The sequence below is a fragment of the Xenopus tropicalis genome, chromosome 2 (assembly GCF_000004195.4).
Source record: "Xenopus tropicalis strain Nigerian chromosome 2, UCB_Xtro_10.0, whole genome shotgun sequence".
NCBI lineage: Eukaryota > Metazoa > Chordata > Amphibia > Anura > Pipidae > Xenopus > Xenopus tropicalis.
In genome coordinates, this window is record NC_030678.2 from 8,099,459 (window position 1) to 8,125,876 (window position 26,418).

Consider the following 26,418-nt stretch of genomic DNA (forward strand, 5'->3'; position numbering starts at 1 on the left):
GTCAGGAATTCCCTACCAATCAGAAACTGACGTCGCTCTAGAAGCTCTTTCCGATTGGATGAACACGCAACAAGACGGTGAGAACGAGGCTTGGAACGCAGGCATGGGCTTCTGCTACAGGGACACTTGTGTCAAGCGGTAAAATTGAGCTTTGCTGGGGAAGTAGTGGATTTCTGGGTATAACGGCTACAAAGAAGTCTCTGTAGCTGAACTACATCTCACCAAAGCATGTGTTAAATGGAATGCTGGGTTTTGTATTGGGCAGGTATGTAGAAATCCATGGGTATATAGCAGGAGACTGGGTATGGGAATAGGTTCTTTTCTGCTTTTAGGTTTGGCTTATGGTAGGGCAGAGGGATTATTTACCAATGGCTGCCATGCATATGCCATAATATATCTTTGGTAAAGGTACAATTACTTTGCTCCTTTATCATTGGCTGTCACTATAACAATTGCTTCCTGTTAGGCTGAGTGTAATTCTCAGTGGGTACAATATGGCGACTCTCCTACAGACGGCAGCGACTGGTCGCCAGTGTTTGGGGGCCGGGGGGGTATTAGGGCGCAGGGCTGCCAGCTATGCTTCCATCAAGGAAGTGGCAAAGCTACAGGAGAAGAAGATGAGCAACATACTCTTCCCAATTCTGGGCTTGGAGAAGTATCTGAGCCCCAACGTGGACAAGAAGCACTTTAGACTGTTTGACCCCAGCCTCGAGCAGATGGCTAAAGCGGAAGAATTGTTCCGGCCGTCTGATAAGCACCAGATAGACTATGTCACCTCTGCCATCAGGATGGACCATGCGCCCGGCCTCACCCAGCCTGAGGTTAGCGACACTCTCTTCAAAATATTGCCACGTTGGAGCGCTGCTTCCTGCGAATGTTATTGCTCGCCAAACCAAGCAAGCGTTCTGTCATATATATAATAGCTTGTGGCACTTACTGAACCCGTGGGTGACATTTTTCCTTTGCCAAAGCTTGCTCTGATATATAATATGGCAAAAAAAGATTTCACGACCGGCACACCCTTTTAAAAAATATCAGATGTTTATTGTGAACATAAAAAAAATCCGACGTTTCGGTCCTCAATAGGACCTTTATCAACCTTTCTCGGATTTTTTTATGTTCGCAATAAACGTGATATTTTTTTAAAAGGGTGTGCCGGACGTGAAACCTTTTTTGCTAAATAATTACATTTGGCTGTGCACCAAAGTTTTTGGCATTGGAGTGCAGACACTGAAAAGACTGAAATATATATATATATATATATATATATATATATATATATATATATATATATATATATATATATATATATATTATATAAAGTTGCAGGTAAACATGGCTCATTGGGCATAGTACCTCTTGTTTCCCTATACATTTATAGTAAATAATGAGCCCTTATGGTGAGTATTTCCTGGCCTCTCACACTGGTGGCTCTATCTGCAGGAGGGCCAGCCCATCACTGTGGCATACTGGCACTGCCAGACTGGCTCACTAGGGTACTAGGATAACTCCTTGGTGGTCCCAGGTGCTAGTGGGCCCTTCCACTCACCCAACCATTTGGCCTTGTAACACTGCACCTTAACCATTTCCCATACCTTCAGGGAAAAATAAAGAGAAAGGGAGGTGAAAATAGGTAAGTGGTCAAAGACTGGCAGAATAAAGTGCAGAAAGAGGGAAAATAATTTGGTGAGTGGGCCTGTGGTGTAACATTTTGTGGGGGCCCTGGGCCCCCCATTCCCATACTGCATATCGAACAAAGCCCTGTATGGATTTATTCCTGATTATACACTGTGTTTCCTTTCAGGTTTGTTTCATAGGGAGAAGCAACGTCGGTAAATCCTCCTTAATAAAGGCCTTGTTTTCCCTTGTTCCGGGGATTGAAGTGCGAGTGTCCAAAACCCCAGTGAGTCTTTTCCCTTTTTGCATAATTGGTAATTACAGTCTCTGCTTTAATTAATAGGGTCTCTCTATACAGACCATATATCTTTATCCCAGTAATATGAGTGCTATTTGTGGTCCTGTTTGAATAACTATGCCCCTGGGCAACCAGTTTGCTCTTGGAGTAGAAGCCCTGTGGCCATTGTGCAGTGAGGCAATGGCTGGTTGGGTTTAACTAGTAATACATTTACAGACATTATGGAGAAATCTAGTATATAACATTCTTGTTTTAATATCGCCATAAGCCAAACCCATAGGAAGATACAGCATGGAGGTATATTGGTGCTTTGGTGATTCCCTGCCCAATTGGTCTTCATTATTTATTTTTTTTTTTATAGTTTTTTTTTTTAATGAATTCTGCCGACTCTTTGCAGCTTTCAAATGGGGGTCACTGACCCCGGCAGCCAAAAACTATGCTTCTGTGAGGCTACAATTTTATTGTTATGATTACTTTTTATAACTTGTTTTTCTGTTCAGGTCCTCGCCTATTCATATACCAGTCTCTCTTTCAAACCACTCCCTGGTTACTAAGGTCATTTGAACCCTAGCAACCAGATAGCTGCTGAAACTCCAAACTGGAGAGCTGCTGAACAAAAAGTGAAATGATTAAAAAACTAAAATGAATAAAAAATGAAGACCAATTGCAGATTGTATAATATTTCTCTCTACATCATAATAAAAGATAACTTCTTATATTCTTCTGTTCCTACCGCAGGGTCACACCAAGAAGATGAACTTTTTCAAAGTAGGCAGAGCATTCACCCTAGTGGACATGCCAGGCTACGGGTACAAAGCTCCGGAGGACTTTGCGGACATGGTGGAACCGTACCTTCAAGTGAGGAACAAGTTAGTAACAAAAACGCCTGAATGGGGGCGCCATCCTGTGATATTTTTTGGCTAAGGGAATATGTCAAAGTATTGCCTACCCAGGTATGGACTGTAGGTGTAGCCATACTACTTGGGGTGACCACCAAATGTTGTTTCCCCGACATTATTACATGCTTTTGGGAAGGGGTAGGGCAGCTCTATGCATTAATAAAATTAAGTAACGTTTACTTTAAGGGGTGGGTTTCACCTTTCCTAACTTTTAGTATGTGATAGAATGGCCATTTCTAAGCAACTTTTCAATTGGTCTTCATTACTTAGTTTTTAAATTTCCTTTTTTTTTTCTGACTCTTTCTAACGTTCACATGGGGGGTAACTGACCCCGGCAGCCAAACAACAGTTTTATTGTGGTTACTTTGTATTACTTTTCTTTCTCCTATTAATATATCAGTCTCTCATTCAATCCACTCCCTGGTCACTGAGGTAAGTTTGACCCTAGCAACCAGATAACTGCTGAACAAAAAGTTAAAATTAAAAATAATAAAAACAATAATACACACAAATAATAAAAAATGAAGACCAATTGCAAATTGTCTCATGACTTACTCTCTAATATAGTAAAAGTTACCTCAAAGGTGAACAACCCCTTTAGTGGTCCTATGCAGCCATAGTACATGAATCCTTATAAACGGTGCTTAGTGATGTCATCAGTTATAATCGGGGCTTAGTTATGTCATCTGTCACATGACCCGCTTAAACTTGTGTATTATAATAAAGTACCCCCTGTTGTAAAATATAAGAATATTATACCAGTAAGTCACCATGGATTTCCATGACCTTTATATAGGCGCTCGGCCTTTTGGCTTTTATATGGTCATGCTAGTCCTATAATATCCCTATATGTTACAGTAGGGGTTACTTTATTCACTATATATTATAAGGAACTCCTCGGGGGCTTATAATATCCCTATATGTTACAATAGGGGGCACTTTATTCACTATATATTATAAGGAACTCCTCGGGGACTTATAATATCCCTATATGTTACAATAGGGGGTACTTTATTCACTATATATTATAAGGAACTCCTCGGGGGCTTATAATATCTCTATATGTTACAATAGGGGGCACTTTATTCACTATATATTATAAGGAACTCCTCTGTGACTTATAATATCCCTATATGTTACAATAGGGGGCACTTTATTCACTATATATTATAAGGAACTCCTCGGGGGCTTATAATATCCCTATATGTTACAATAGGGGGCACTTTATTCACTATATATTATAAGGAACTCCTCGGGGACTTATAATATCCCTATATGTTACAATAGGGGGTACTTTATTCACTATATATTATAAGGAACTCCTCGGGGGCTTATAATATCCCTATATGTTACAATAGGGGGTACTTTATTCACTATATAAATGTATATTTTCTCCGACTACTCACAGTTTAAAGAGGACATTTTTGCTGGTGGACAGTTCCATTGGTTTTCAGAAAGCAGATCTCGTTGCGGTGGAAATGTGTGAGGAATTTGGGATTCCTTATGTCGTAAGTATTAATATTCGTTGCAACTGGAACTGTATGCTGAGCAGTCATTTGCAAATTAGGATAAAAATTTAAAGAGAAAAATTTCCAACTTCTGTGGCACTGGTGCAAAACCATCAGGCAAGGAATACATTAAACGCATGGTGGCCATAGCTTAGAGCCAGTACGGGCCCAGCAAGCCATTCACTCTGGCTGTATTGGCCTGTGTATAGTTTTTGGGTACATTTGTGCCTGCACTGCGTTATGTTTTGGTGAAATATCAATCATTTATTTTCAGATTGTAGCCACCAAGATAGACCGGCCGCCTACAGGAGTTCTGCTGACACAGTACCTGGAGATCCAGGAGTTCATAGAGAAGCAGACACAGGGGTGCTACCCACAGCCATTCCTAGTCAGGTAACCGATTCATGATTTAGTCCATGGCAGCCTTCAGAGGGGTCAGGGACATATTCCTATGCTGTGCTACTGCCTATGTGAGTGCTATTGCCTGGCACAACCACCGTTACAGAACTCTGCTTCTTTCCGCAGCTCAGTGCAGTTCTCTGGAATCCACCTGCTCCGATGTTTCATCGCTCACGTGACAGGGAACCATCCCAGATAACGGAACCTTTATCATACGCGTGGAACTCCCAAGTGCGCAGTGGCCTCATTTACTAGCACTGTTAGCTGTCCTAATATTTCTATGAAATAACAAAAGCCAATCTGATTGGTTGTTACCAGTTAAATGCACAAGGGCTGTATTTCCCAGGGATAGTAGGTGAACCACCTGTAAGGTTGAAGACACACAGAGCTACTTAGTAGCAGCTACTTGTCACGGCTACTAAACACCAGAAAATCCCCTGCCATAGACAGTACTGAGAATTGCCTCTGCTAAACACACATAGAGACAATTATCAGTAAATGATCAGTATTGTCTGTTTCTGTAGCTGTGACAAGTAGCTGCTACTAGTAGCTCTGTGTGTCTTCACCCTTAGATGAAATACCCTTTCATAGACAATACTGAGAATTGCCTCTGCAAAACATACGTAGAGACAATTATCAGCATTGTCTGTTTTAGTAGCCGTGACAAGTAGCTGCTACTAGTAGCTCAGTGTGTCTTCGCCCTAACGGTCTGTGAATGGGAACTAAAGAAGGAAATCTGTCCTTGGTGCATGTAGATATGTACAGCAAAGCCGCCACACAAGTAACAGAATTAAATGATCAGCCATACTAATGGAGATTACTTTATTCAACTTATTTAAAAATATAAATAAATAAAAAAGTTACTACAAGGGTTTTTACACAGGATCACTATTTATAGAATAATTAGATCAAGGGACTTGCCGCCAATGAGAGAGGATAGCCCTGTGCCTACACGGCCAACCAAGGAGCAGATTCCAAATCAGGGTGGGGCCATTAAGGGGTTAACAGATGCAGTTGGTCTGCATTAAAGCTGGGTTGTAAGGCAAAGTAGGAGATGAATGAAACAACCCCTTAAGCAGAGGACTGAACAAGCTCATAGTGAGGACGATGGGTTCCCTCAGTGGGTTCCTCGGATTCTTGCTTTTGATTGGCAGGAGGATGGTGGAATTCGATGAATACTTCATAGATTACCACGCCGAGCACCCCACCTACCAAAGGTCCTATAACCGGCACCCACCACCAGTGGCCTCCGGCGCTGTGTAGGGAGGCAAAGGATGACATTAGATCAGCAGGACATATTACAGGAGACCGTAGGGTAGCAGATGTTTTACCTGAAGACCTCGGAGCCCCAGCCTGCAATAGCCGTGAAGAAGCGCGGTGCGAGGTCTCGAGCCGGATTTATGGGGTACCCGCAGTTAAACCCCATTGCTAGCCCAACCAGCAGCACCACAATGCCAATTAGAAAAGGCTGTAGGCCCCTGGGTGCTGCGTTGTTGGCTTCATCCAGTATAGCCAGGATACAGATCAGCAGAGCCGCTGTGGCAATCACCTGCACATAGAAAATTAATTACAATGTAGTGTACTGTTGTCCTACACTGGTAAATGTGTGTTTGCCTCTGAAACCCTACTATAGTTTATATAAATACCCCCGCTGTGTAGCCCCGGGGGCAGCCATTCCTGCACTGGTACAGCTGGGGTGTTTGCTACAGAAACCCTACTATAGTTTATATAAATACCCCCGCTGTGTAGCCCCGGGGGCAGCCATTCCTGCACTGGTACAGCTGGTGTGTTTGCTACAGAAACCCTACTATAGTTTATATAAATACCCCGCTGTGTAGCCCCGGGGGCAGCCATTCCTGCACTGGTACAGCTGGGGTGTTTGCTACAGAAACCCTACTATAGTTTATATAAATACCCCGCTGTGTAGCCCCGGGGGCAGCCATTCCTGCACTGGTACAGCTGGGGTGTTTGCTACAGAAACCCTACTATAGTTTATATAAATACCCCGCTGTGTAGCCCCGGGGGCAGCCATTCCTGCACTGGTACAGCTGGGGTGTTTGCTACAGAAACCCTACTATAGTTTATATAAATACCCCGCTGTGTAGCCCCAGGGGCAGCCATTCCTGCACTGGTACAGCTGGGGTGTTTGCTACAGAAACCCTACTATAGTTTATATAAATACCCCGCTGTGTAGCCCCGGGGGCAGCCATTCCTGCACTGGTACAGCTGGGGTGTTTGCTACAGAAACCCTACTATAGTTTATATAAATACTCCGCTGTGTAGCCCCGGGGGCAGCCGTTCCTGCACTGGTACAGCTGGGGTGTTTGCTACAGAAACCCTACTATAGTTTATATAAATACCCCGCTGTGAAGCCCCGGGGGCAGCCATTCCTGCACTGGTACAGCTGGGGTGTTTGCTACAGAAACCCTACTATAGTTTATATAAATACCCCGCTGTGTAGCCCTGGGGGCAGCCATTCCTGTCTTTAATTAGACCACCATAGGGCAGGGAATTAAAACACAAACACACTTACCTGGTCTGTAAAGCCATTTATGACACTGAGGTGCTCGGAGGGGTAGGAAGCAAATATCCCTGCTGTAGCCTGGGGGCCATAGACTGTCCAGTTCCCACTGCTGTACACGTGCAAGGCATCTAGGCAGTAAGTACCAGAATGCTTTGAGCCCTATTGCACATCACACTTCTACTGTTAATGATTAACATGATTAGGATCTCTTACAGCTTCAATCTAGCCCCCACTTACCTTCCATTTCTGGCAGCACCCACCTTCCCATGGGGTCAGTGAACCCAGAATATGATAGAAACCAGAAATTGATTAGTACCGGGGCAGTAATCAGCAGTTAGATTTACCCTTTAAACATCAAATTGCCCAATTAAGGACCTAACCTTCCCCCTTACCCCCCCAACCAAACCTGTCCTTAAGACATACTTGCTTCTCCCACTCCGTAGTGCCTCCCACACAGGCTTCTGGCAGATGTACCATAATCTCACCATAATAAAGAGAAAAGACCAGAGCGGCTCCAATGAAAGCCCCGAGGAACTGTGCCAGGCAGTAGGTAAGGAGCAGCCTCCAGCTCAGCTTCTTCAGTATGAACATGGCGAGGGACACGGCAGGATTCAGATGGGCACCTGGAATTGTACAGGAGATGCCATGTTGGGGTCTGCTGGTGAATAAAGTGTCAAAGTACCCTGCCCCCCCCCCCCTTAGTCATTATATCCACCCTCCTCTAGTGTAACCAATCCCAACTGGGCCATCCTTTCCCCATAACTGAGCCCATTCCCTTTATCAGCTTAGTCGCTCTTCTCTGTACTTTCTCTATTTCATTACTGCCCCCCCTTATATATTTATATATAGTGACCCCCCCTTAACTGCCCCTTCCCCAGTGTAACCAATGCCACTTCCATTCTCAGTTATATACATTAATATCCCATTAGAGCACTGGAGGCCAAAACTGACCTGCATATTCTATTACTAGTGCTTTTCTGCCCCTTTATGCCCCAATCCCCTTAGAGATCACCCCACCAACCTACAGAGGAATAAATACATTTGACTTTCAAAAGGTTCCGGCTTCCCTAGAGAGTCTTTGGCTCACTTACCCGACACACCGGCGCATACGTAAGCTCCAGCAGTGACTGCGAAGCCAAACGCCATATTAACGCTCAGAAACTGGGCTTTGGCAAAACCACTCAGCTCCATCTGCGCCACAGAACCACAGCCAAACAGCTAGGGGGCAAGAGATTGGGGGTTACTGGGTCGCCTGTGGGACACCCCAATAAACAAACACCTATAAACCCTTCTGCAGTGGGGCAGATTCACAGCAGTGCAAGAGACCAATTGCAAATTCTCAAAATATTACCAACATTTTCATTGTGCAAGAGAAGTGACCAATGAGAATGCCGATTCCCAGCACTGTGTCAGGCCCCTTGCTGGTACCTTACATATAGAGATAATTATGGCATTTTCCCGTCATTATATGGCACAGGAATCAGACATGGGGATAAAGGGACAGACTTGTTCAGTGCTGGGAAACTGTGCTTATTGCTCCCAACTCCAATTGCAGGAACAGAGAACAGGGAGCCGGATTTACTCACATCAGCTGGGATTCTCATTGGGGGATTTCTTGCATTTTAATGGGGGAAAGTTTTATTGTACAATATCGCTTTAAGAATACAGCCCTGATGTTGCTGGACTACAGCTCCCAGCATGCCTCACCCTTCATTATATGTTACATTATTCTGGGATTTGTAGTCCAGCAACAGCTGAATAAAGTTTGGTTGAGCCGCGCTGTGCAGCAGGGTTTAGTGTCCCTTTAAAACTAAATTGTAACATGAAACAGAGTCTCAAGTGGATCATTATCACCCTCGTGACGTGGGGTTGTCTCTACATTAGGCCCATCTAAACCCGTTTCTCTTTAGCTTCTGTGACGAAACCCCCTCCCCTAAGTTTGCCACCTCACCCCTTTAATACTGGCCACATATTGAATAAAGCAATTAATTTATTAGCATGCTGCATGGCTGCACATAAATCAGTTCAGCCTGCAGCAGGCATCTAAATTCATTGCCAACTCCGTATGCATGATGTATATTCAATATGTGGCTGGTATTAAAGGGGTGAGCTGGCAACCCTCCCCACATCTCTGCTATAGAAGTAACCAAATTCATACAAGCGGCACCCAAAGTGCCAATTTAATGCCCAACACTAGTGAATGGGCCCCTTGCTGTGCCCGGTGCTACTGCCCACTATCAGGACTAAACCTTTACACATCGTTGCACTAAATGGCACAAACTCTACTTACGATTAGAATGAGCGTGCCCAGGAACTCTGCCAGCCCGCAGCGCACATACTGGTTCTGGGTCCTCAGCTTAATCTTCATGTTTTTCAGGAAAGCTAAATGGCTGACCATCCTGCCTGGGGGGGAGTAATATTCCTATGTTCCACCAGTGCACATAGAGATGCACAGAACCCAAAGGAGTCCCGTCCTGCTGGGATTTATGGCTTAGTGATGCTGCTGATTAGCAACATGGGGGGAACCTGATGCGCTGAGCTCACAACGAGCCCATTTAATCAGTTTGGCAGCCCCGCAGGGCAGGAATTGTAGCCACCAGTAACTGGGGGGGGGGGGTGATCTCAATTCCCAATCCTTTTTATTGTTACATAGGACTGGAACTGTTTTTGAATAAGGGTGGAAATTCAGGGACACATCTAGGAAATCCAGCTAGCAGGGCTGAACTGATTGCTGTTTAATTAAAAATCAGTGCTGCCCCACACCATGTATTTATTAGATGTGTCCCTGAATTGTCAAGGGAACTGGTGACCCTGTATTATTGTATGAAACTGCCAAGGGGGCTTCTAGACTTTCCCTTTAGGGGAGATTAAATATACATAATGCAGGGCAGGTATAGGGATGGCCACATGAGTTTTGTAGATTTATTTAAGAAACCATTCCCCCTTAACCTCTTTAGTGCCATTCAGTCTAGCATCTACAGCACCAGTGATCCCCAACCAGTGGCTCGGGGTCAACATGTTTCTCCCCAACCCCATGGATGTTCCTGACTTGGGGGCAAGTTTTGGTTGCATAAAGACCAGTTGTACTGCCAAACAGAGCCTTCTATAGGCTACCAGTCCCCATAGGGACTTCCAAATAACCAATCACAGCCCTTATTTGATACAAATGTGATGTTTGTGTTGCTCCTCAACTCTTTACATTGCAATGTGGCCACGGGTAAAGAAGTATGGGGACCCCTGAAGTAGATTTTGGTGAAGCAGCGGACAAACGTGCACGACGCTAGCCATTTCAGAGACAATTAAATTTATTAAGGAACATAATTAAACGGCTCATCTTCACTATAGAGATTCAAGTTTAGACGCCTGGCCCTGAATGATTGTGTATAACCCATCTGCACAACATCCCTTCTTCAGGTACTAACACCATGTCAATGCCCAGCAAAGGTTTTCTACCATATAAAGCCCTTATTCCAGCAGTCGTCCTTTAGTAGAAACTGTCGGGACATTCCTGCCTCATGTTTCAGGTGGAACCAGATGTCCTCAGCCGCAGGTCTAGGTCTTCCTACACCACCGGCTGTAGGTCCCGGCTTCCATATTTGCCACCCTGGAGTAGCGCCGTGGATATTTCTGGATGGACGAGGTTGCTAGACATTTTCTAACATACAACTTTTCTAATGGCTCTCATTGCCCCCCGGCTGATTTATATGTAAACAAGCTTCCCCCCCCACTGAGATTGGATTCAAGTTCTAATAGAAGATCTGTCCTGGGGCAGAGAAGGCCGACTTTGCTTTGGGAAGGAGGAGCTTACGGGGAGATGTGCTCTTCAGCCAATGACACAGTAGGTCACCTGTAAAGAGATTTATATAGAAAAACATTACAGTCTATTAACTTTTCTTAGCAGGTGAAATAACCATAACTTTTAGAGTTATTAAAGGGGAACTTCACCCAAACACAACGCTTTTCATGATGTTTAATGTAATAATCTGGTTTGGAACAGTTCCCTAAGCCCCGCCCCCTGTTCCCTAAGCCCCACCCCCTGTTCCCCTGCTGACCTGGCTGACTACTTTGTGACTCAAATAAAATGTAACAGTAGTCCCCTCCCCTCAGCCTGCCTTCAGCCTGCCTCCTCCCAATCCCACAATCCCCTGCTGCACACGTGATGTCAATAAGGAAAGGAACATCCCAGTGCAATGCATTGTGGGTTATGTAGTTCCTGCAGGCTGTCTGTAAACTGTGGGGAAGTTGTTACAGTTTGTAACATCAGTGTTTTAGTCCCTCCTCCCCTGCCAGGATTACAAATGATGCAGAAAGAGTAGAACAGTTTTGCAGCTGGATTTCAGCATATAAAATGGTATTTATTCCTACTGCTTGAAGGAACATATTACAGTCATAGGGATATTAGGGGTTATTAATCAGTTAAATGTATAATTTACTAATTTATTGAGAAAATTGTGAATTTTTTTGTATATAGTGTGACATTTATATTCTATATATACAGTATAGTGTGCCATTAATATTCTATATATACAGTATACTGTGACATTTATATTCTATATATACAGTATATTGTGCCATTTATATTCTATATATACAGTATATTGTGCCATTAATATTCTATATATACAGTATAGTGTGACATTTATATTCTATATATACAGTATATTGTGCATTTATATTCTATATATACAGTATATTGTGCATTTATATTCTATATATACAGTATATGTGCATTATTTATATACAGTATATGTGCATTATATCTATATTACAGTATATTGTGCCATTTATATTCTATATATACAGTATATTGTGCCATTAATATTCTATATATACAGTATAGTGTGACATTTATATTCTATATATACAGTATATTGTGCCATTTATATTCTATATATACAGTATATTGTGCCATTAATATTCTATATATACAGTATAGTGTGACATTTATATTCTATATATACAGTATATTGTGCATTTATATTCTATATATACAGTATATTGTGCATTTATATTCTATATATACAGTATATTGTGCATTTATATTCTATATATACAGTATATTGTATATTCTATATATACAGTATATTTGTGCATTTATATTCTATATATACAGTATATTGTGCATTTATATTCTATATATACAGTATTTATATTCTATATATACAGTATATTGTGCATTTATATTCTATATATACAGGATAGTGTGCCATTTATATTCTATATATACAGTATATTGTGCCATTTATACTCTATATATACAGTATATTGTGCCATTAATATTCTATATATACAGTATATTGTGCCATTAATATTCTATATATACAGTATATTGTGAGTGGGTCCCTAAGCTCAGGTAAGTGACAGCAGCCTAGAGAATGAGCTGGGAATCAGCAGAAAAGAAGATGGGGGGGCTACTGGGGCATCTTTAGGGGGACAGATCTTCCCTGCTAAAGGGCTGTGGGGGCCTTGGACTGGTACACATTCCAAACAATAATGGTTAATACACTGTAAAAACTGGACTTACCTATGAAATGGGCTCAGAACAGTCAGTACCGAGAGTGAAATGATTCTCCAGGAGCAGAGACAGTATAATGGGAAACAAAAAGGTTATACTGATTAAAGTTCAGCCAATGAATGGGGGCATCTTACATCAGCTCTACATCAGGTACCGCATTATCCCAACCGGCGTCTAACGGTGTAACCATTGCAGGGACCTTTATCAGCCTCCAAAGGTTTACTCTCAGTCTGGGTGCCAAAGTGACCCGGAACCTTAAATTCACCCAATGTTACATTACCCCTGTGTAAATAATGGGGCAAACTGCCAAAATTAAGCTTTTTTACTCTCATGATTTAAGATTGTATTTATTGGTATTTATTTATAGTTATTGGAGGTCAGTTCTATACAGGCCTGGGCTGGGATTTATAATAGGCCCTGGCATTCCCAGTACATAGAGGCCCAAACAGCCCCCCATAGTGACTGTCTATGGCATCTAACAGCAGCCCCTCTGGCATTGGCCGGAACCCACAGATTGCCAGTCTGGGCCTGGTCCTATAAAGAGAATTCCTTAACATCACCTGCTTTGGTCATACATGTATGAGATCTATTATCCAGACGTCTATTATACAGAAAGCTCCAAAATATGGGAAAGTCAATGTCCAGAGAATTTTACAATTTTTATTTATCACTAAAAGGGATACTGCCATGATATTTATGGGTTACTTTTTATCTCTAAATGACACTGTTACACAGCAAATAATTCCCTCTGCCATTTAACCTTTTATTCTTGAACCAACAAATGTATTTGTAGCTGTAATATTGGTGTGTAGGCGCCATCTCAGTGCCTTGTGCCTGAGTCTGAGCTTTCAGCCAGCGCTACCCATTAGAACTGCTTTCAGCTAACCTATTGTTTCTCCTACTCCCATGTAACTGGAGGAGTCCCAAGCCGGACTTGGATTTCTTACTATTGAGTGCTATTCTGATACCTACTGGGAGCTGCTATCTTGCTCCCTTCCCATTGTTCTGCTGATTGGCTGCTGGGGGTGAGGGGGGGTATCACTCCAACTTGCAGGGCAGCAGTAAAGTGAGACTGAAGTTTATCAGAGCACAGGTCACATGGCTGTGGCACCCTGGGAAATGAAGAATATGGCTAGCCCCATGGGAAAAACAGATTACAATGCAGGAATCTGCTGGAGAAGCTCTATTAACTGATGGGTTTGGAAAAAAAACACATTTCCCATGACTGTATTGCTTTAATAAGACATTATTTACGCTTGACGGAAACTACCGTAAGCTTCATAAATCCAGATAATAGATCCCATACTAGCGGCAGCCTTCACGCTATAAACTTATATTGTCATAACAAATATCTCTGACTTTCAAAAAGAAACTTTTGATAAAAAAACAACTTGACTATTGTTTGAATTTCGTATTTCTACAGGAAAAAATCAGTAGAAGGAATCATCTTGCTGGTTGTTATGGTTGGACTTGGGGAAACGTCTGCGGAACATTGTGGCCTTGGAGCAAAACATGCCGTAACCCCCTTTGGGGTAAAGAAGTAGGTTTTTTTTTCTTACACAAGTTAAAAAACACAGGATTTTTCTACCTATACCTTTTCTATCTGTTCCTTTAGTGCAGAAAAGCACAGACAATGAACACAACTGGCAGTTAGATCAGGTCTTCAGAGGACAGTTACAGCCACTAAGGAAAAAGAAATGCGTCGGTGACTATAATGCGCTGCATGTTGCCGTCCCCGAGTTCAGTACTCAGTATACGGTATTCATTCACATTTATCTTAGAAACCTGACAGTGCGGAATTTTCTATGACTTCAGTTGGGGCCCCCCCTTGGCATATGGTTCTACCCTTTGATTAAGAAAATATGATTTAGTCTTAATTTAATGTGAAAATGATTTATCCATCTACTAATATATATATATATATATATATGCATATACAGGTATGGGATCCGTTATCCGGAAACCCATTATCCAGAAAGCTCTGAATTACAGAAATCCTGGCTCCCATAGACTCCATTTTAATGAAATAATTCAGACTTTTTCTTTGTAATAATAAAACAGTATCTTGTATTTGATACTAACCAAGGTAAAATGGATCCTTATTGGGGGAAAAATAATATTATTGGGCTTAATTAATGTTTTATTGTTTTTTTTAGTAGACTTAAGGTATGGAGATCCAAATTACGGAAATACCCCTTATCTGGAATACCCTTGGTCCCGAGCATTCTGGATAATGGGTCCTATACCTGTATATCTATATACTGTATATATCCTGATGACGGTCCCGTGGGGATTGAAACACGTAGTCATTATGTCCGAATAGAGAACTTAATTTTGAGACGCCTATGCCGTGAGTGCTTTCTAAAGGAATATATATATATATATATATAGAGTCCAAATATCGGCACTCACCAAAATAGTAGCCACTGTCCGGGTGCTAACCCTATGTTCATGCACCTTCTCCAAGAAAGCACTCACGGACCAATATAAAAATAAAATAATTTATTAAACAAAAAAGTCTACGCGTTTCAATCCATATAGGATCGTCATCAGGACTCATCACGTCCTGATGACGATCCTATATGGATTGAAACGCGTAGACTTTTTTGTTTAATAAATTATTTTATTTTTATATTGGTCCGTGAGTGCTTTCTTGGAGAAGGTATATATATATATATATATATATATATATAAAAACAAAAAGGTCCAGACTTATGTTATATATATATATATGTGTATGTATATATATATATATATATATATATATACACATCACTAAGGCCTAAAATGAAACAGTACAGATTAAAATGACCATCAAAGGGGAAGTAAACCCTAAAATAGTATTTTGTCCAATGAGAAAATGTCATTCTGAGCAACTTCCAGTGTAAATTTGTAAATGTTTTTGAATATGTCATTACAATATGAAGCAGAAATTCTGTAGAAGTTGGATCTCCTATAGTTAAGACACAGTACATTGGAAAGTACTTAGACAACACTTGTCGGGGGTATACAACCCCTTTAACTGGAAATATAGCTGACGTAGAGGGACTGATAACATAGGTGTTAAATTGCACCAGTGCAGGTTTTCACAACAACCAATCGAATCTTTCCTTTCATTTCAACACTAGTTGCTAATTGTTTGCTACTAGCCATTTAGCATCTTTATTAATAATTCAGCCCCAGAGACCCAGCTAGCCTATATGGCTTGCACTCTAATCCTGATCAGAAAATCCTCCTACTCGGACTACAGTTCTCTGTAACCGTAATGGAAATCATTCTTTTATTCTGTAGGAATAAATAGGAGTGTCCCTACCCTTGTCCGACCCTTGGCTAGCTGCTGATGAGACAGTCTTGCACCCAACAGACCCAAACACCACAATAATATTCTATAACTTGAGTAGCCCAGAGACGTGGCCCATTGTATGGTATTGAGGTCTGTTGGGTGTTCTCAGCCAATGATAAACAGGAAGAAAATGCTTGTTCCAAAGTAGATCAAGACTAAAACTGAACCTACAACTATTTTGCCAAAATAGAAAATAAACGAGAGAGATGGACAGACAGACAGACCCACAAAGAGTAGATAGAGATATCGGGCCTATTTTCTAACAGCCCTTGGTAATGCTGAATGAAATGCATTCAATTCTACACTCATTATTGGCTCAATACCCAGATCTTTTTTGCACTGTTCCTTCTTATACTGTATTTTCCCTCGACATTCGTTTTTCTTTCAATATCAGACCGTTAAGTCGTCTGAGCGGGCCCTGCTGCTAGCTTTGCTCAACCTGCTCAGGGATCTGGAGTCGGGAATGAATTCGAGATTGAGTAATGGCATCTCTGGGCCTAGGGGCTCATATTCAACAATATCTGGTTCTAAAGCTTCAGGGTCAGGGAACGTGTGGTTGGGGTTGCCTTGCTCTGGAAGAGCTCTTAATGGCGTGGGCTCATTGGGGGATTGATCTAACCCTACCTGAGTGGGAGCTTGGTCAATTAGAGACTGTTTAGAAGGTGCTTTTAAGGTTATCAATTCAATCGGGGCATCTGCTTCTGGTGGCAGATCAGATATTGCATAGGAAGGGGGGCTCTCTAACAGAGCTTGGACTGAGCCTGTTCTAGAAGAAACTGGTTCAAAGAGAGCGGGTTGGGATGGAGCCCGCTCCGAAGCTGCTCGTGAAGAACCTCGCTCCGAGGGTGCACGATCAGAAGGGGCATGTTCAGAGGCAGCACGGGAGGGTGCTCGCTCAGAAGGGGCACAATCCAATGGTGCATGTTCAGAGGCAGCTCGGGAGGGTACTCGTTCGGGAGTTGCACTGTTGGAAGGTGTTCGCACAGAGGGTGTGTGCTCTGAACCTGCATGCTCAGAAGCAGCACGGGTGGGTGCCCTTTCAGAAAGTGCACGTTCAGAGGGGGCTCGGTCAGATGGGGCACGCACCGAAGGGGACCTCACTGAGGCAGCACGTTCAGAAGAAGCCTGTTCAAAAGCATCAGAAGCTTGCACTTTAACACCATCTAGCTCTTCCGCTTGACGGTAGGATGGCAGGGTTTCATCATAACCCTTTGAGATGTCTTCTAGGAGCCCTGTGCTGCCTTTGTCATAGCCGTTGAAGTGCGCCGGAAGCGGGCTGGCTTCTAATCCGACTTCGGTCATCGGGTAGAAACGCGAGACTACTTTCTCTTCGTCGAGCAGCTTATAGCCTTTAGACTTTGGAATAGAAGAAATTGCTATAGAATGCAATGATTTCTGGGAAACCTCTCCTGGCAGTTGCTGGGGATGTTGGTCGGGTCTGCGAAAAGCAAGTCGGATCTTTTTCCATCCCAAGTGGCTAATCTCCACCACGTTCAAAAAGAGAGAGACCGCAGCCACGGCTAACATGAACGTAATGAAAATCGTTTTCTCCGTCGGCCTGGAAACGAAGCAGTCCACCGTGTTTGGGCAGGGCCATCTACTGCAACGATACAAGGGTTTGATCCAGAAGCCGTAGAGAAAGTATTGGCCGACCACAAAGCCGACTTCAAAAAGAGTTTTGAATATAATGTGGCAGATGTAGGTTCTGAGGAGGGTTCCTTCCAAGCGAAACTTCTTGGTTCCTTTGGTACTTGTCTCCTTCGTGGTCCTGATGCTCCCTTGATCAGGGGCAAGGGGTAATCGTTCCTCGTTCATCTCCTGCTGCCTGCTCATTTCAGCCTCCTCTCTCTCCTTCCGTTTCTCCTCCATGCGAACGTGGTGCACCGCGTGTCCCACGTAGACCAGTGATGGCGTGGACACAAAGATGATCTGGAGAACCCACAGCCTAATGTGGGAGAGAGGAAAGGCCTCGTCGTAGCAGACATTTTCACAACCGGGCTGCTGGGTGTTGCACACAAAATCAGATTGTTCATCGCCCCAAACAAACTCAGCAGCCGTTCCCAGAATGAGTATCCGAAAAATGAAGAGAACAGTGAGCCAAACTCGACCAATCACGGTCGAGTGCTCATTGACTTCTTCCAAAATATTACCCAAGAAACTCCAGTCTCCCATGGTTAACGCTCTGCAAGCAAATAAACATAGGGATAATCATAAAAGAAGTCAATATTGTCATATTTTTCTGATCAAGAACTGAAATTAGAAGCATTTTTTTAAGTCACTTACCCTTTAAAAGCCTTCGATTGATCTACAAGAAATGTCACCTGACCTTTGTTTATTTAAATACACTTTTCATAAACGAATAAAGACAGCAGATCTTTTGGAATTGCCAATTTTTTCAAAAATAATATATATTTTTAATTAACAAAACAGGAAGCGGTATTAATTATCATAATATAATGGGTAATTAAAATATATGATTCGTAAAACAAATGTACATTTTTTAACATCATTATTCTATTTATTTTTTAATGATTCAATAATAAATAAATAATAAATAAATAAATAATAAATAAAATGATTAAAATAAATAAATCAATCAATCCTGTTTTAGACTCGTTTGTTCTGTCTTTTTGGAAATCACTCGATAAAGATTTTTCCATATAAAAGATCAATTAAATAAATGAATTTTAGAGATGGGATTAATCGGAATCGCACTTAACGAGGAAAAGTTAATACTGTGGTTTTTTTAGTAATTATATGTCATTTAAATGTATAATTGCTAAATAATTCTGTCTAGCCAACATTTCTTTTGAATAATTATGATGTTTGCTTTTTGCTTTTTTGAAATGGTGATTTTTATGACTTTTTGTCTTTTTTGAAGTGATTTTTATGACTTTTTGCTTTTTTGAAATGGTGATTTTTATGACTTTTTGTCTTTTTTGAAATGGTGATTTTTATGACTTTTTGCTTTTTTGAAATTGTGATTTTTATTACTTTTTGTCTTTTCTGAAGTGATTTTTATTACTTTTTTCTTTTTTGAAATGGTGATTTTTATGACTTTTTGTCTTTTTTGAAATTGTGATTTTTGTTACTTTTTGTCTTTTTTGAAGTGATTTTTATGACTTTTTGCTTTTTTGAAATTGTGATTTTTATTACTTTTTGTCTTTTCTGAAGTAATTTTTATTATTTTTTTTTCTTTTTTAAAATGGTGATTTTTATGACTTTTTTTCTTTTTGGAAATTGTGATTTTTGTTACTTTTTGTCTTTTTGTAAGTTATTTTTATGACTTTTTACTTTTTGAAATTGTGGTTTTTATTACTTTTTGTCTTTTTTGAATAATTATGACTTCTTTGTATCTATTTTTTAAAATTGAAATTATAATGATTCATTTTTAGAACTTTTTTTCTTGTTTAAAATGATTTGATTGTGATACAAAGGTCAAGTTAAAGTTTTGTCAAAGGTCAAGTTAAAGACTTTGAAAGATGAGACTTTGAGATGAGATGAAAGTTCAGTATTAAGACTTTTTTCTTTTAAAGTTATTTGATTATTCAAATTAAAAGGCCAATAAAATAAAGACGTTTAGAGATGAGATTAATAAATATCCACACAAATAAAGGAAAAGTTCATTTCATATAAATTCAGTTCATTTAAATATATAATTGCTAAATAATTCTATATATAATCTATACAACATTGAATAATTATGATTTGTTTGCTTTTTTCTTTTTGAAATTGTGATTTTTATTACTTTTTGTCTTTTCTGAAGTGATTTTTATTACTTTTTTCTTTTTTGAAATGGTGATTTTTTTATGACTTTTTGTCTTTTTTGAAATTGTGATTTTTGTTACTTTTTGTCTTTTTTGAAGTGATTTTTATGACTTTTCTTTTTTGAAATTGTGATTTTTATGACTTCTTTTTTATTTCTTTTTAAATTTTATCTATGATTAAAAGGTCAGTTAAAGATTAAATTGTCCCATTTCGCTTAGCCAAATGGAAAAAAAATCATGTAATACACTGAAACCAATGGGCATTCGTTTTTTTTACTGCGCTTTCTTTTTCGCCTGGTAGAATCTATAGGCATTTTCTCGCGGCGAAATCTGGTAAAAAATATATCGCTCATCCCTACTTTACCTGTGTGACTTGAATTCATCTCATCCCTAAACTTCCCCATCTATTTAATTGACCCTTTAATTTGAGTAATCATAATTGAATTAATAAAAAATAAAGCATAATTATATTTAAAAAAATTACAGATACAATATTTTTTTACAAAAATAAATTTAAATTAACCAATTATATTATTATAATAAATGCAGCGTTAACTTTCCCTCTTTATGTGGGTGATTTCTACCAATCTCATCTTTAAAGGTCTTTATTTAATTGACCTTATAATCAAAATCAAATAATTTTAAAAAAGAAAATAATCATTAAAATTAAGAATTGGAATCACAATTTCAAAAAAGAAAAAACAAATAAGTCATAATTATTCAAGAGAAATTTTGGATAGATAGAATTGTTCATCTATAAATGTCTTTATTTAATTGACCTTTTAATCAAAATCAAATCATTTTAAAAAAGAAAATAGTCATAAAAATTAAGAATCGAATCACAATTTCGAAAAAGAAAACAAACAAGTCATAATTATTCAAGAGAAATTTTGGATAGATAGAATTATTTATCTCTAAATGTTTTTATTTAATTGACCTTTTAAGTTGAATAATCATAATCATATAATTTCAAAAAAGCAAAAAGTTCTAAAAATGAATAATTATCATCACAATTTTAAAAAAAACTTGAACTTTCCCTCTTTATTTATGTGATTTCTATCAAATTCGCTCATCACAGTATAAGGGGTATTTTTCCAAACTAAATAAATATACTTGTATTTACGTATATTTTTTAGCACCAGTCTAATCAACTTGCCCAATGGGATTTTTCTTTACAAAAACTGTATGATATTTGGGGTAGAGACTATCTAAAAGACCAATTTTCCTCCGTTTTCTATTTTTTTCTAAGACAGATTATCATATCTCGCCTTCGTTATTTATCATTGTTATCGATATATTTCCTAAAAGAATACTTTTTTATCAATAAATACATAAAAATTTTGAAATTACATTTTAAAATAAAAAAACTCAACCACAAATCTAATACTAACTTAATGACTACATTTTTCATATTTCAATGGATCTAAAATTCAAGAGTAAAAAATAAAAAGCAATTTGTACAGTTACATAGAGTACTCCCCAAAACAAAACTCTATGTCACCTAAAAATATCACACTATTGCTTTAAAAAAATCTATTTTTTTTTTTATAAATTGCTCACATAGTAAAGTTAATACAATAAAACAAATGGTACAAAATAGGCAACTTGCCACGGAAACTCCACCGGAGGATTCGTCCCCTCTCTTGGCTCTCCCAATGTCAATACTGAAGTTTTGTCTCTGAACTTGCCCACCTAAAGGCCAAAAGCCATCGCCCCACTGAGCAGCAGTGACTCAATCGATCCTGATAGGTTGGTTTTAGAGGCCAGAAAAATGTAAGCTCTGAGCCAGACGGCCTTTATGCAAGAACAACAACTGGTGACGTGTGAAATAATGGAGAAGAAAGGGGCAGAGGCTGTTTGTGTGAATGGGAATGTATAGGGCTGAAAGGGAGGGTAATGAATAAAAATGTGTGATTCGGAATACAAATATACAGTAGCCTTCCTACTAACTGTGACTGTTTCTATATATCTGTAACCTTGTTATGGGCTAAGGCGGCCCAGCCTGAAGGCCAGTTAGGGGGGGATTTGGGGTGAGTGCTTATTTGTGCCCTGGGTACCCCTGGAACTATAGCAGGGTGACTGTTACCCCAATGTTTCTATATATCTGTAACCTTGTTATGGGCTAAGGGGGCCCAGCCTGAAGGCCAGTTAGGGGGGGATTTGGGGTGAGTGCTTATTTGTGCCCTGGGTACCCCTGGAACTATAGCGGGGTGACTGTTACCCCAATGTTTCTATATATCTGTAACCTTGTTATGGGCTAAGGGGGCCCAGCCTGAAGGCCAGTTAGGGGGGGATTTGGGGTGAGTGCTTATTTGTGCCCTGGGTACCCCTGGAACTATAGCGGGGTGACTGTTACCCCAATGTTTCTATATATCTGTAACCTTGTTATGGGCTAAGGGGGCCCAGCCTGAAGGCCAGTTAGGGGGGGATTTGGGGTGAGTGCTTATTTGTGCCCTGGGTACCCCTGGAACTATAGCAGGGTGACTGTTACCCCAATGTTTCTATATATCTGTAACCTTGTTATGGGCTAAGGGGGCCCAGCCTGAAGGCCAGTTAGGGGGGGATTTGGGGTGAGTGCTTATTTGTGCCCTGGGTACCCCTGGAACTATAGCGGGGTGACTGTTACCCCAATGTTTCTATATATCTGTAACCTTGTTATGGGCTAAGGGGGCCCAGCCTGAAGGCCAGTTAGGGGGGGATTTGGGGTGAGTGCTTATTTGTGCCCTGGGTACCCCTGGAACTATAGCAGGGTGACTGTTACCCCAATGTTTCTATATATCTGTAACCTTGTTATGGGCTAAGGGGGCCCAGCCTGAAGGCCAGTTAGGGGGGGATTTGGGGTGAGTGCTTATTTGTGCCCTGGGTACCCCTGGAACTATAGCGGGGTGACTGTTACCCCAATGTTTCTATATATCTGTAACCTTGTTATGGGCTAAGGGGGCCCAGCCTGAAGGCCAGTTAGGGGGGATTTGGGGTGAGTGCTTATTTGTGCCCTGGGTACCCCTGGAACTATAGCAGGGTGACTGTTACCCCAATGTTTCTATATATCTGTAACCTTGTTATGGGCTAAGGGGGCCCAGCCTGAAGGCCAGTTAGGGGGGGATTTAGGGTGAGTGCTTATTTGTGCCCTGGGTACCCCTGGAACTATAGCAGGGTGACTGTTACCCCAATGTTTCTATATATCTGTAACCTTGTTATGGGCTAAGGGGGCCCAGCCTGAAGGCCAGTTAGGGGGGGATTTGGGGTGAGTGCACTTCTTTGTTTTCTCATAGGTTAACATATAACATATACATGTATTAGAGCATGAACTTTACAGCAAAGCAAAGTGTCCAAACAGGCTTAGATCAAGCATGAATCACAAGTTACCCATAATGCACAGCACTAGACCCAGTCCTGTTTGTATTACGATTACATCTCTATATAATGCAGCACTGCATGTAATTGGTGGTGACATGGAAAAAGATTTGGAGATTACGTTGGTAAATGAACCAGTTCTATGGGATTGTTCTTTTACATTATTTACCTTTCTAATATCAACAGACCAAGGACAAACCTGCTCTTTAATTCCATTTACAGGTATGGGACCTGTTATCCAGAATGCTTGGGACCTGGGGTTTTTTAGATAAGGACTGTTCTGCCCCCAATAAGGGGTAATTATATCTTAGTTGGGATCAAGTACAGGTACTGTTTTATTATTACAGAGAAAAGGGAATCATTTAACCATTAAATAAACCCAATAGGGCTGTTCTGCCCCAATAAGGGGTAATTATATCTTAGTTGGGATCAAGTACAGGTACTGTTTTATTATTACAGAGAAAAGGGAATCATTTAACCATTAAATAAACCCAATAGGGCTGTTCTGCCCCCAATAAGGGGTAATTATATCTTAGTTGTGATCAAGTACAGGTACTGTTTTATTATTACAGAGAAAAGGGAATCATTTAACCATGAAATAAACCCAATAGGGCTGTTCTGCCCCAATAAGGGGTAATTATATCTTAGTTGGGATCAAGTACAGGTACTGTTTTATTATTACAGAGAAAGGGGAATCATTTAACCATGAAATAAACCCAATAGGGCTGTTCTGCCCCAATAAGGGGTAATTATATCTTAGTTGGGATCAAGTACAGGTACTGTTTTATTATTACAGAGAAAAGGAAATCATTTAACCATTAAATAAACCCAATAGGGCTGTTCTGCCCCCAATAAGGGGTAATTATATCTTAGTTGGGATCAAGTACAGGTACTGTTTTATTATTACAGAGAAAAAGGAAATAATTTTTAAAAATTAGAATTATTTGCTTATAATGGGGTCTATGGGAGATGGCCTTTCCGTAATTCGGAGCTTTCTGGATAATGGGTTTCCGGATAAGGGATCCCATACCTGAACCACAAAATATAGAGGCTATCTTGGGACAGTCATTTTCAGACTTTCCTAGCCCAAATCCTTCCTTTTGAGGTCCAACTTTAGGTCATCCACACCTTTTTCTTAGTTGATAACAAAGTTAGAAGATAATGATTGTCTTCCAGAAGTGTCATGGACAGTAAATACACATTTTGTCCAATTTACGCTCAAGTTGACATTTAGACTGGACTCCTGTCACTGCTCCAAGCCTTAGCGGGAAAATGTCTGACCCAAAGAGTTCCCAATCTAAAGTCTAAAGTTACTGAAAGGGTTACAGCCCCCATTCCCACTAAAGCAGCCCATTCCCATTCTCTTGCTGGATGTGCTTTGTTGCAGAGTCGGGGACAATGGCTGAAGGCTTCATGGTTCTGCTGCTGAAACGTGAGATGCTGAATGCACAGAGGATTTCTATCAGAGACATGATGTCAGGGCGAGTCATGGAAGCCCCATTGATTGGGGGAACTCATGCATGAGGTTTAATTATGTCAAGCGCGACCCTGGATAATTGGCCTCCTCCCCTGAACAAAGTTATCTTCACTCGATCTGCTTATCCTGAAAGAGATGCACACTTGCCTGTCCTTCACCATTGTTCTAAATGTGCCTAATGTCAAAAAGTCAATGTTTTCATACGGGAGCAGCCTTTTTACCCCCATTCTGCATGACACAGACAGGTTCTCTTCCTCCCTATTCTGTGCTACAGTCTGTGACTCCAGCAAATTGGCTTACTGAGCGCTTTGCCTATATAGTGGCAATATGGAGCCTGCTTACATACACTATTGCAGCAAATGGGATACGTGCCCATTCCCAAACTGAGGAAATTAATATGCAGTTGTTCCTTCCTTTGCTCCTTTTCTTCCAGGAAGGTTCTCACTAGAACCTTTTGGGACATTGTTGCTGGGAGTTGCTCCCATTCAGCCACAAGAGCATTAGTGAGGTTGGGCACTGATATTGGGGATCAGGCTCACAGTCGGGGTTCCATCCCACAGGGGTTCAGTTGGGTTGCCCCTCCCTTTGCTGCTATAACTGCCCCTGCCCTTCTGGGAAGGTTCCCACTAGATGGTGGAACAGGGTTGCTGGGAGTTGCTCTCATTCAGCCACAAGAGCATTAGTGAGGTTGGGCACTGACGTTGGGGATCAGTTCTGGCTCACAGTTGGGGTTCCAGTTCATCCCCACAGGGGATCAGTTGGGTTGCCTCTCTCTTTACTGCTATAACTGCCCCTGCCCTTCTGGGAAGGTTCCCACTAGATGGTGGAACAGGGTTGCTGGGAGTTGCTCCCATTCAGCCACAAGAGCATTAGTGAGGTTGGGCACTGATATTGGGGATCAGGCTCACAGTCGGGGTTCCATCCCACAGGGGATCAGTTGGGTTGCCCCTCCCTTTGCTGCTATAACTGCCCCTGCCCTTCTGGGAAGGTTCCCAGTAGATGGTGGAACAGGGTTGCTGGGAGTTGCTCCTATTCAGCCACAAGAGCATTAGTGAGGTTGGGCACTGATATTGGGGATCAGGCTCACAGTCGGGGTTCCATCCCACAGGGGATCAGTTGGGTTGCCCCTCCCTTTGCTGCTATAACTGCCCCTGCCCTTCTGGGAAGGTTCCCACTAGATGGTGGAACAGGGTTGCTGGGAGTTGGTTCCATTCAGCCACAAGAGCATTAGTGAGGTTGGGCACTGATATTGGGGATCAGGCTCACAGTCGGGGTTCCATCCCACAGGGGATCAGTTGGGTTGCCCCTCCCTTTGCTGCTATAACTGCCCCTACCCTTCTGGGAAGGTTCCCACTAGATGGTGGAACAGGGTTGCTGGGAGTTGGTTCCATTCAGCCACAAGAGCATTAGTGAGGTTGGGCAGTGATATTGGGGGTCAGGCTCACAGTCGGGGGTCCGATTCATCCCACAGGGGTTCAGTTGTCTTTGTGCTGGGGTCTGGTCAAGTTCTCCCACTCCCATCTCAGCAAACCAATTTAGTACAGACCTCGCTTTTTGGCTGAAAAAGGAAAGAATCTTTACTAAACTGTTAACAAAAACTAGGAATAAGGGAATAGTCAGTATGAGATTGTATGCTGTGCTTTCCCGGGAACCAGAAGCCCTAGACCAAACCATGAAAACAGCCCCAGAGCATTATTCCTCCTCTACCAAACTTTAC

The 26,418-nt window shown here is 41.2% G+C and overlaps 3 protein-coding genes and 1 long non-coding RNA gene across 5 annotated transcripts; 1 reads left to right on the forward strand and 3 right to left on the reverse strand.

The window, feature by feature from the left end:
• The first annotated feature begins 81 nt into the window (after positions 1 to 81).
• gtpbp8 (GTP-binding protein 8 (putative)) lies at positions 82 to 5,165 on the forward strand. Its single transcript, XM_002940470.4, has 6 exons — positions 82 to 821; positions 1,805 to 1,903; positions 2,654 to 2,784; positions 4,223 to 4,322; positions 4,597 to 4,715; positions 4,848 to 5,165. Exons 1-6 carry the CDS (start codon positions 495 to 497, stop codon positions 4,918 to 4,920), a joined length of 849 nt encoding a protein of 282 aa, XP_002940516.1. The 5' UTR covers positions 82 to 494; the 3' UTR covers positions 4,921 to 5,165.
• Positions 5,166 to 5,521: 356 nt separating this feature from the next.
• Positions 5,522 to 9,773, reverse strand: LOC100489930 (aquaporin-3). Its single transcript, XM_002940465.5, has 6 exons — positions 9,536 to 9,773; positions 8,337 to 8,463; positions 7,731 to 7,868; positions 7,255 to 7,373; positions 6,053 to 6,270; positions 5,522 to 5,976 (listed from the first exon to the last, which is right to left on the reverse strand). The coding sequence occupies exons 1-6, from the start codon at positions 9,641 to 9,643 to the stop codon at positions 5,793 to 5,795; spliced, it is 894 nt and encodes a 297-aa protein (XP_002940511.2). The 5' UTR covers positions 9,644 to 9,773; the 3' UTR covers positions 5,522 to 5,792.
• Positions 9,774 to 10,532: 759 nt separating this feature from the next.
• LOC105948416 lies at positions 10,533 to 13,412 on the reverse strand. Its single transcript, XR_001171836.2, has 2 exons — positions 12,770 to 13,412; positions 10,533 to 11,092 (listed from the first exon to the last, which is right to left on the reverse strand). It is a non-coding gene; the product is annotated as an uncharacterized LOC105948416 (long non-coding RNA).
• Positions 13,413 to 13,910: 498 nt separating this feature from the next.
• gja8 (gap junction protein alpha 8) lies at positions 13,911 to 21,624 on the reverse strand. 2 transcript variants are annotated; one of them, XM_031896467.1, is made up of 3 exons: positions 21,480 to 21,624; positions 17,190 to 18,285; positions 13,911 to 14,443 (listed from the first exon to the last, which is right to left on the reverse strand). In XM_031896467.1, the coding sequence occupies exons 2-3, from the start codon at positions 18,273 to 18,275 to the stop codon at positions 14,435 to 14,437; spliced, it is 1,095 nt and encodes a 364-aa protein (XP_031752327.1). In that variant the 5' UTR covers positions 18,276 to 18,285; positions 21,480 to 21,624; the 3' UTR covers positions 13,911 to 14,434. The 2 variants fall into 2 exon arrangements, with proteins under 2 accessions (XP_031752327.1, XP_004918275.1); XM_004918218.4 differs by lacking the exon at positions 13,911 to 14,443 and having other exon boundaries at positions 15,505 to 18,285.
• Between the last annotated feature and the right edge of the window lie 4,794 nt (positions 21,625 to 26,418).

Bases quoted from the DNA above. Each gene is read 5' to 3' on its own strand.
- gtpbp8 (XM_002940470.4), top strand. From the start codon at position 495: ATGGCGACTCTCCTACAGACGGCAGCGACTGGTCGCCAGTGTTTGGGG. The intron at 822-1,804 runs GTTAGCGACACT...GTTTCCTTTCAG, and splicing joins CCGGCCTCACCCAGCCTGAG to GTTTGTTTCATAGGGAGAAG. The intron at 4,716-4,847 runs GTAACCGATTCA...TTCTTTCCGCAG, and splicing joins CCACAGCCATTCCTAGTCAG to CTCAGTGCAGTTCTCTGGAA.
- gja8 (XM_004918218.4), bottom strand. From the start codon at position 18,275: ATGGGAGACTGGAGTTTCTTGGGTAATATTTTGGAAGAAGTCAATGAG.
- LOC100489930 (XM_002940465.5), bottom strand. From the start codon at position 9,643: ATGGTCAGCCATTTAGCTTTCCTGAAAAACATGAAGATTAAGCTGAGG. The intron at 7,374-7,730 runs GTGAGATTATGG...CTTACTGCCTAG, and splicing joins GGTCTTTTCTCTTTATTATG to ATGCCTTGCACGTGTACAGC. The intron at 5,977-6,052 runs GTAAAACATCTG...CTCCCTACACAG, and splicing joins TGGGGCTCCGAGGTCTTCAG to CGCCGGAGGCCACTGGTGGT.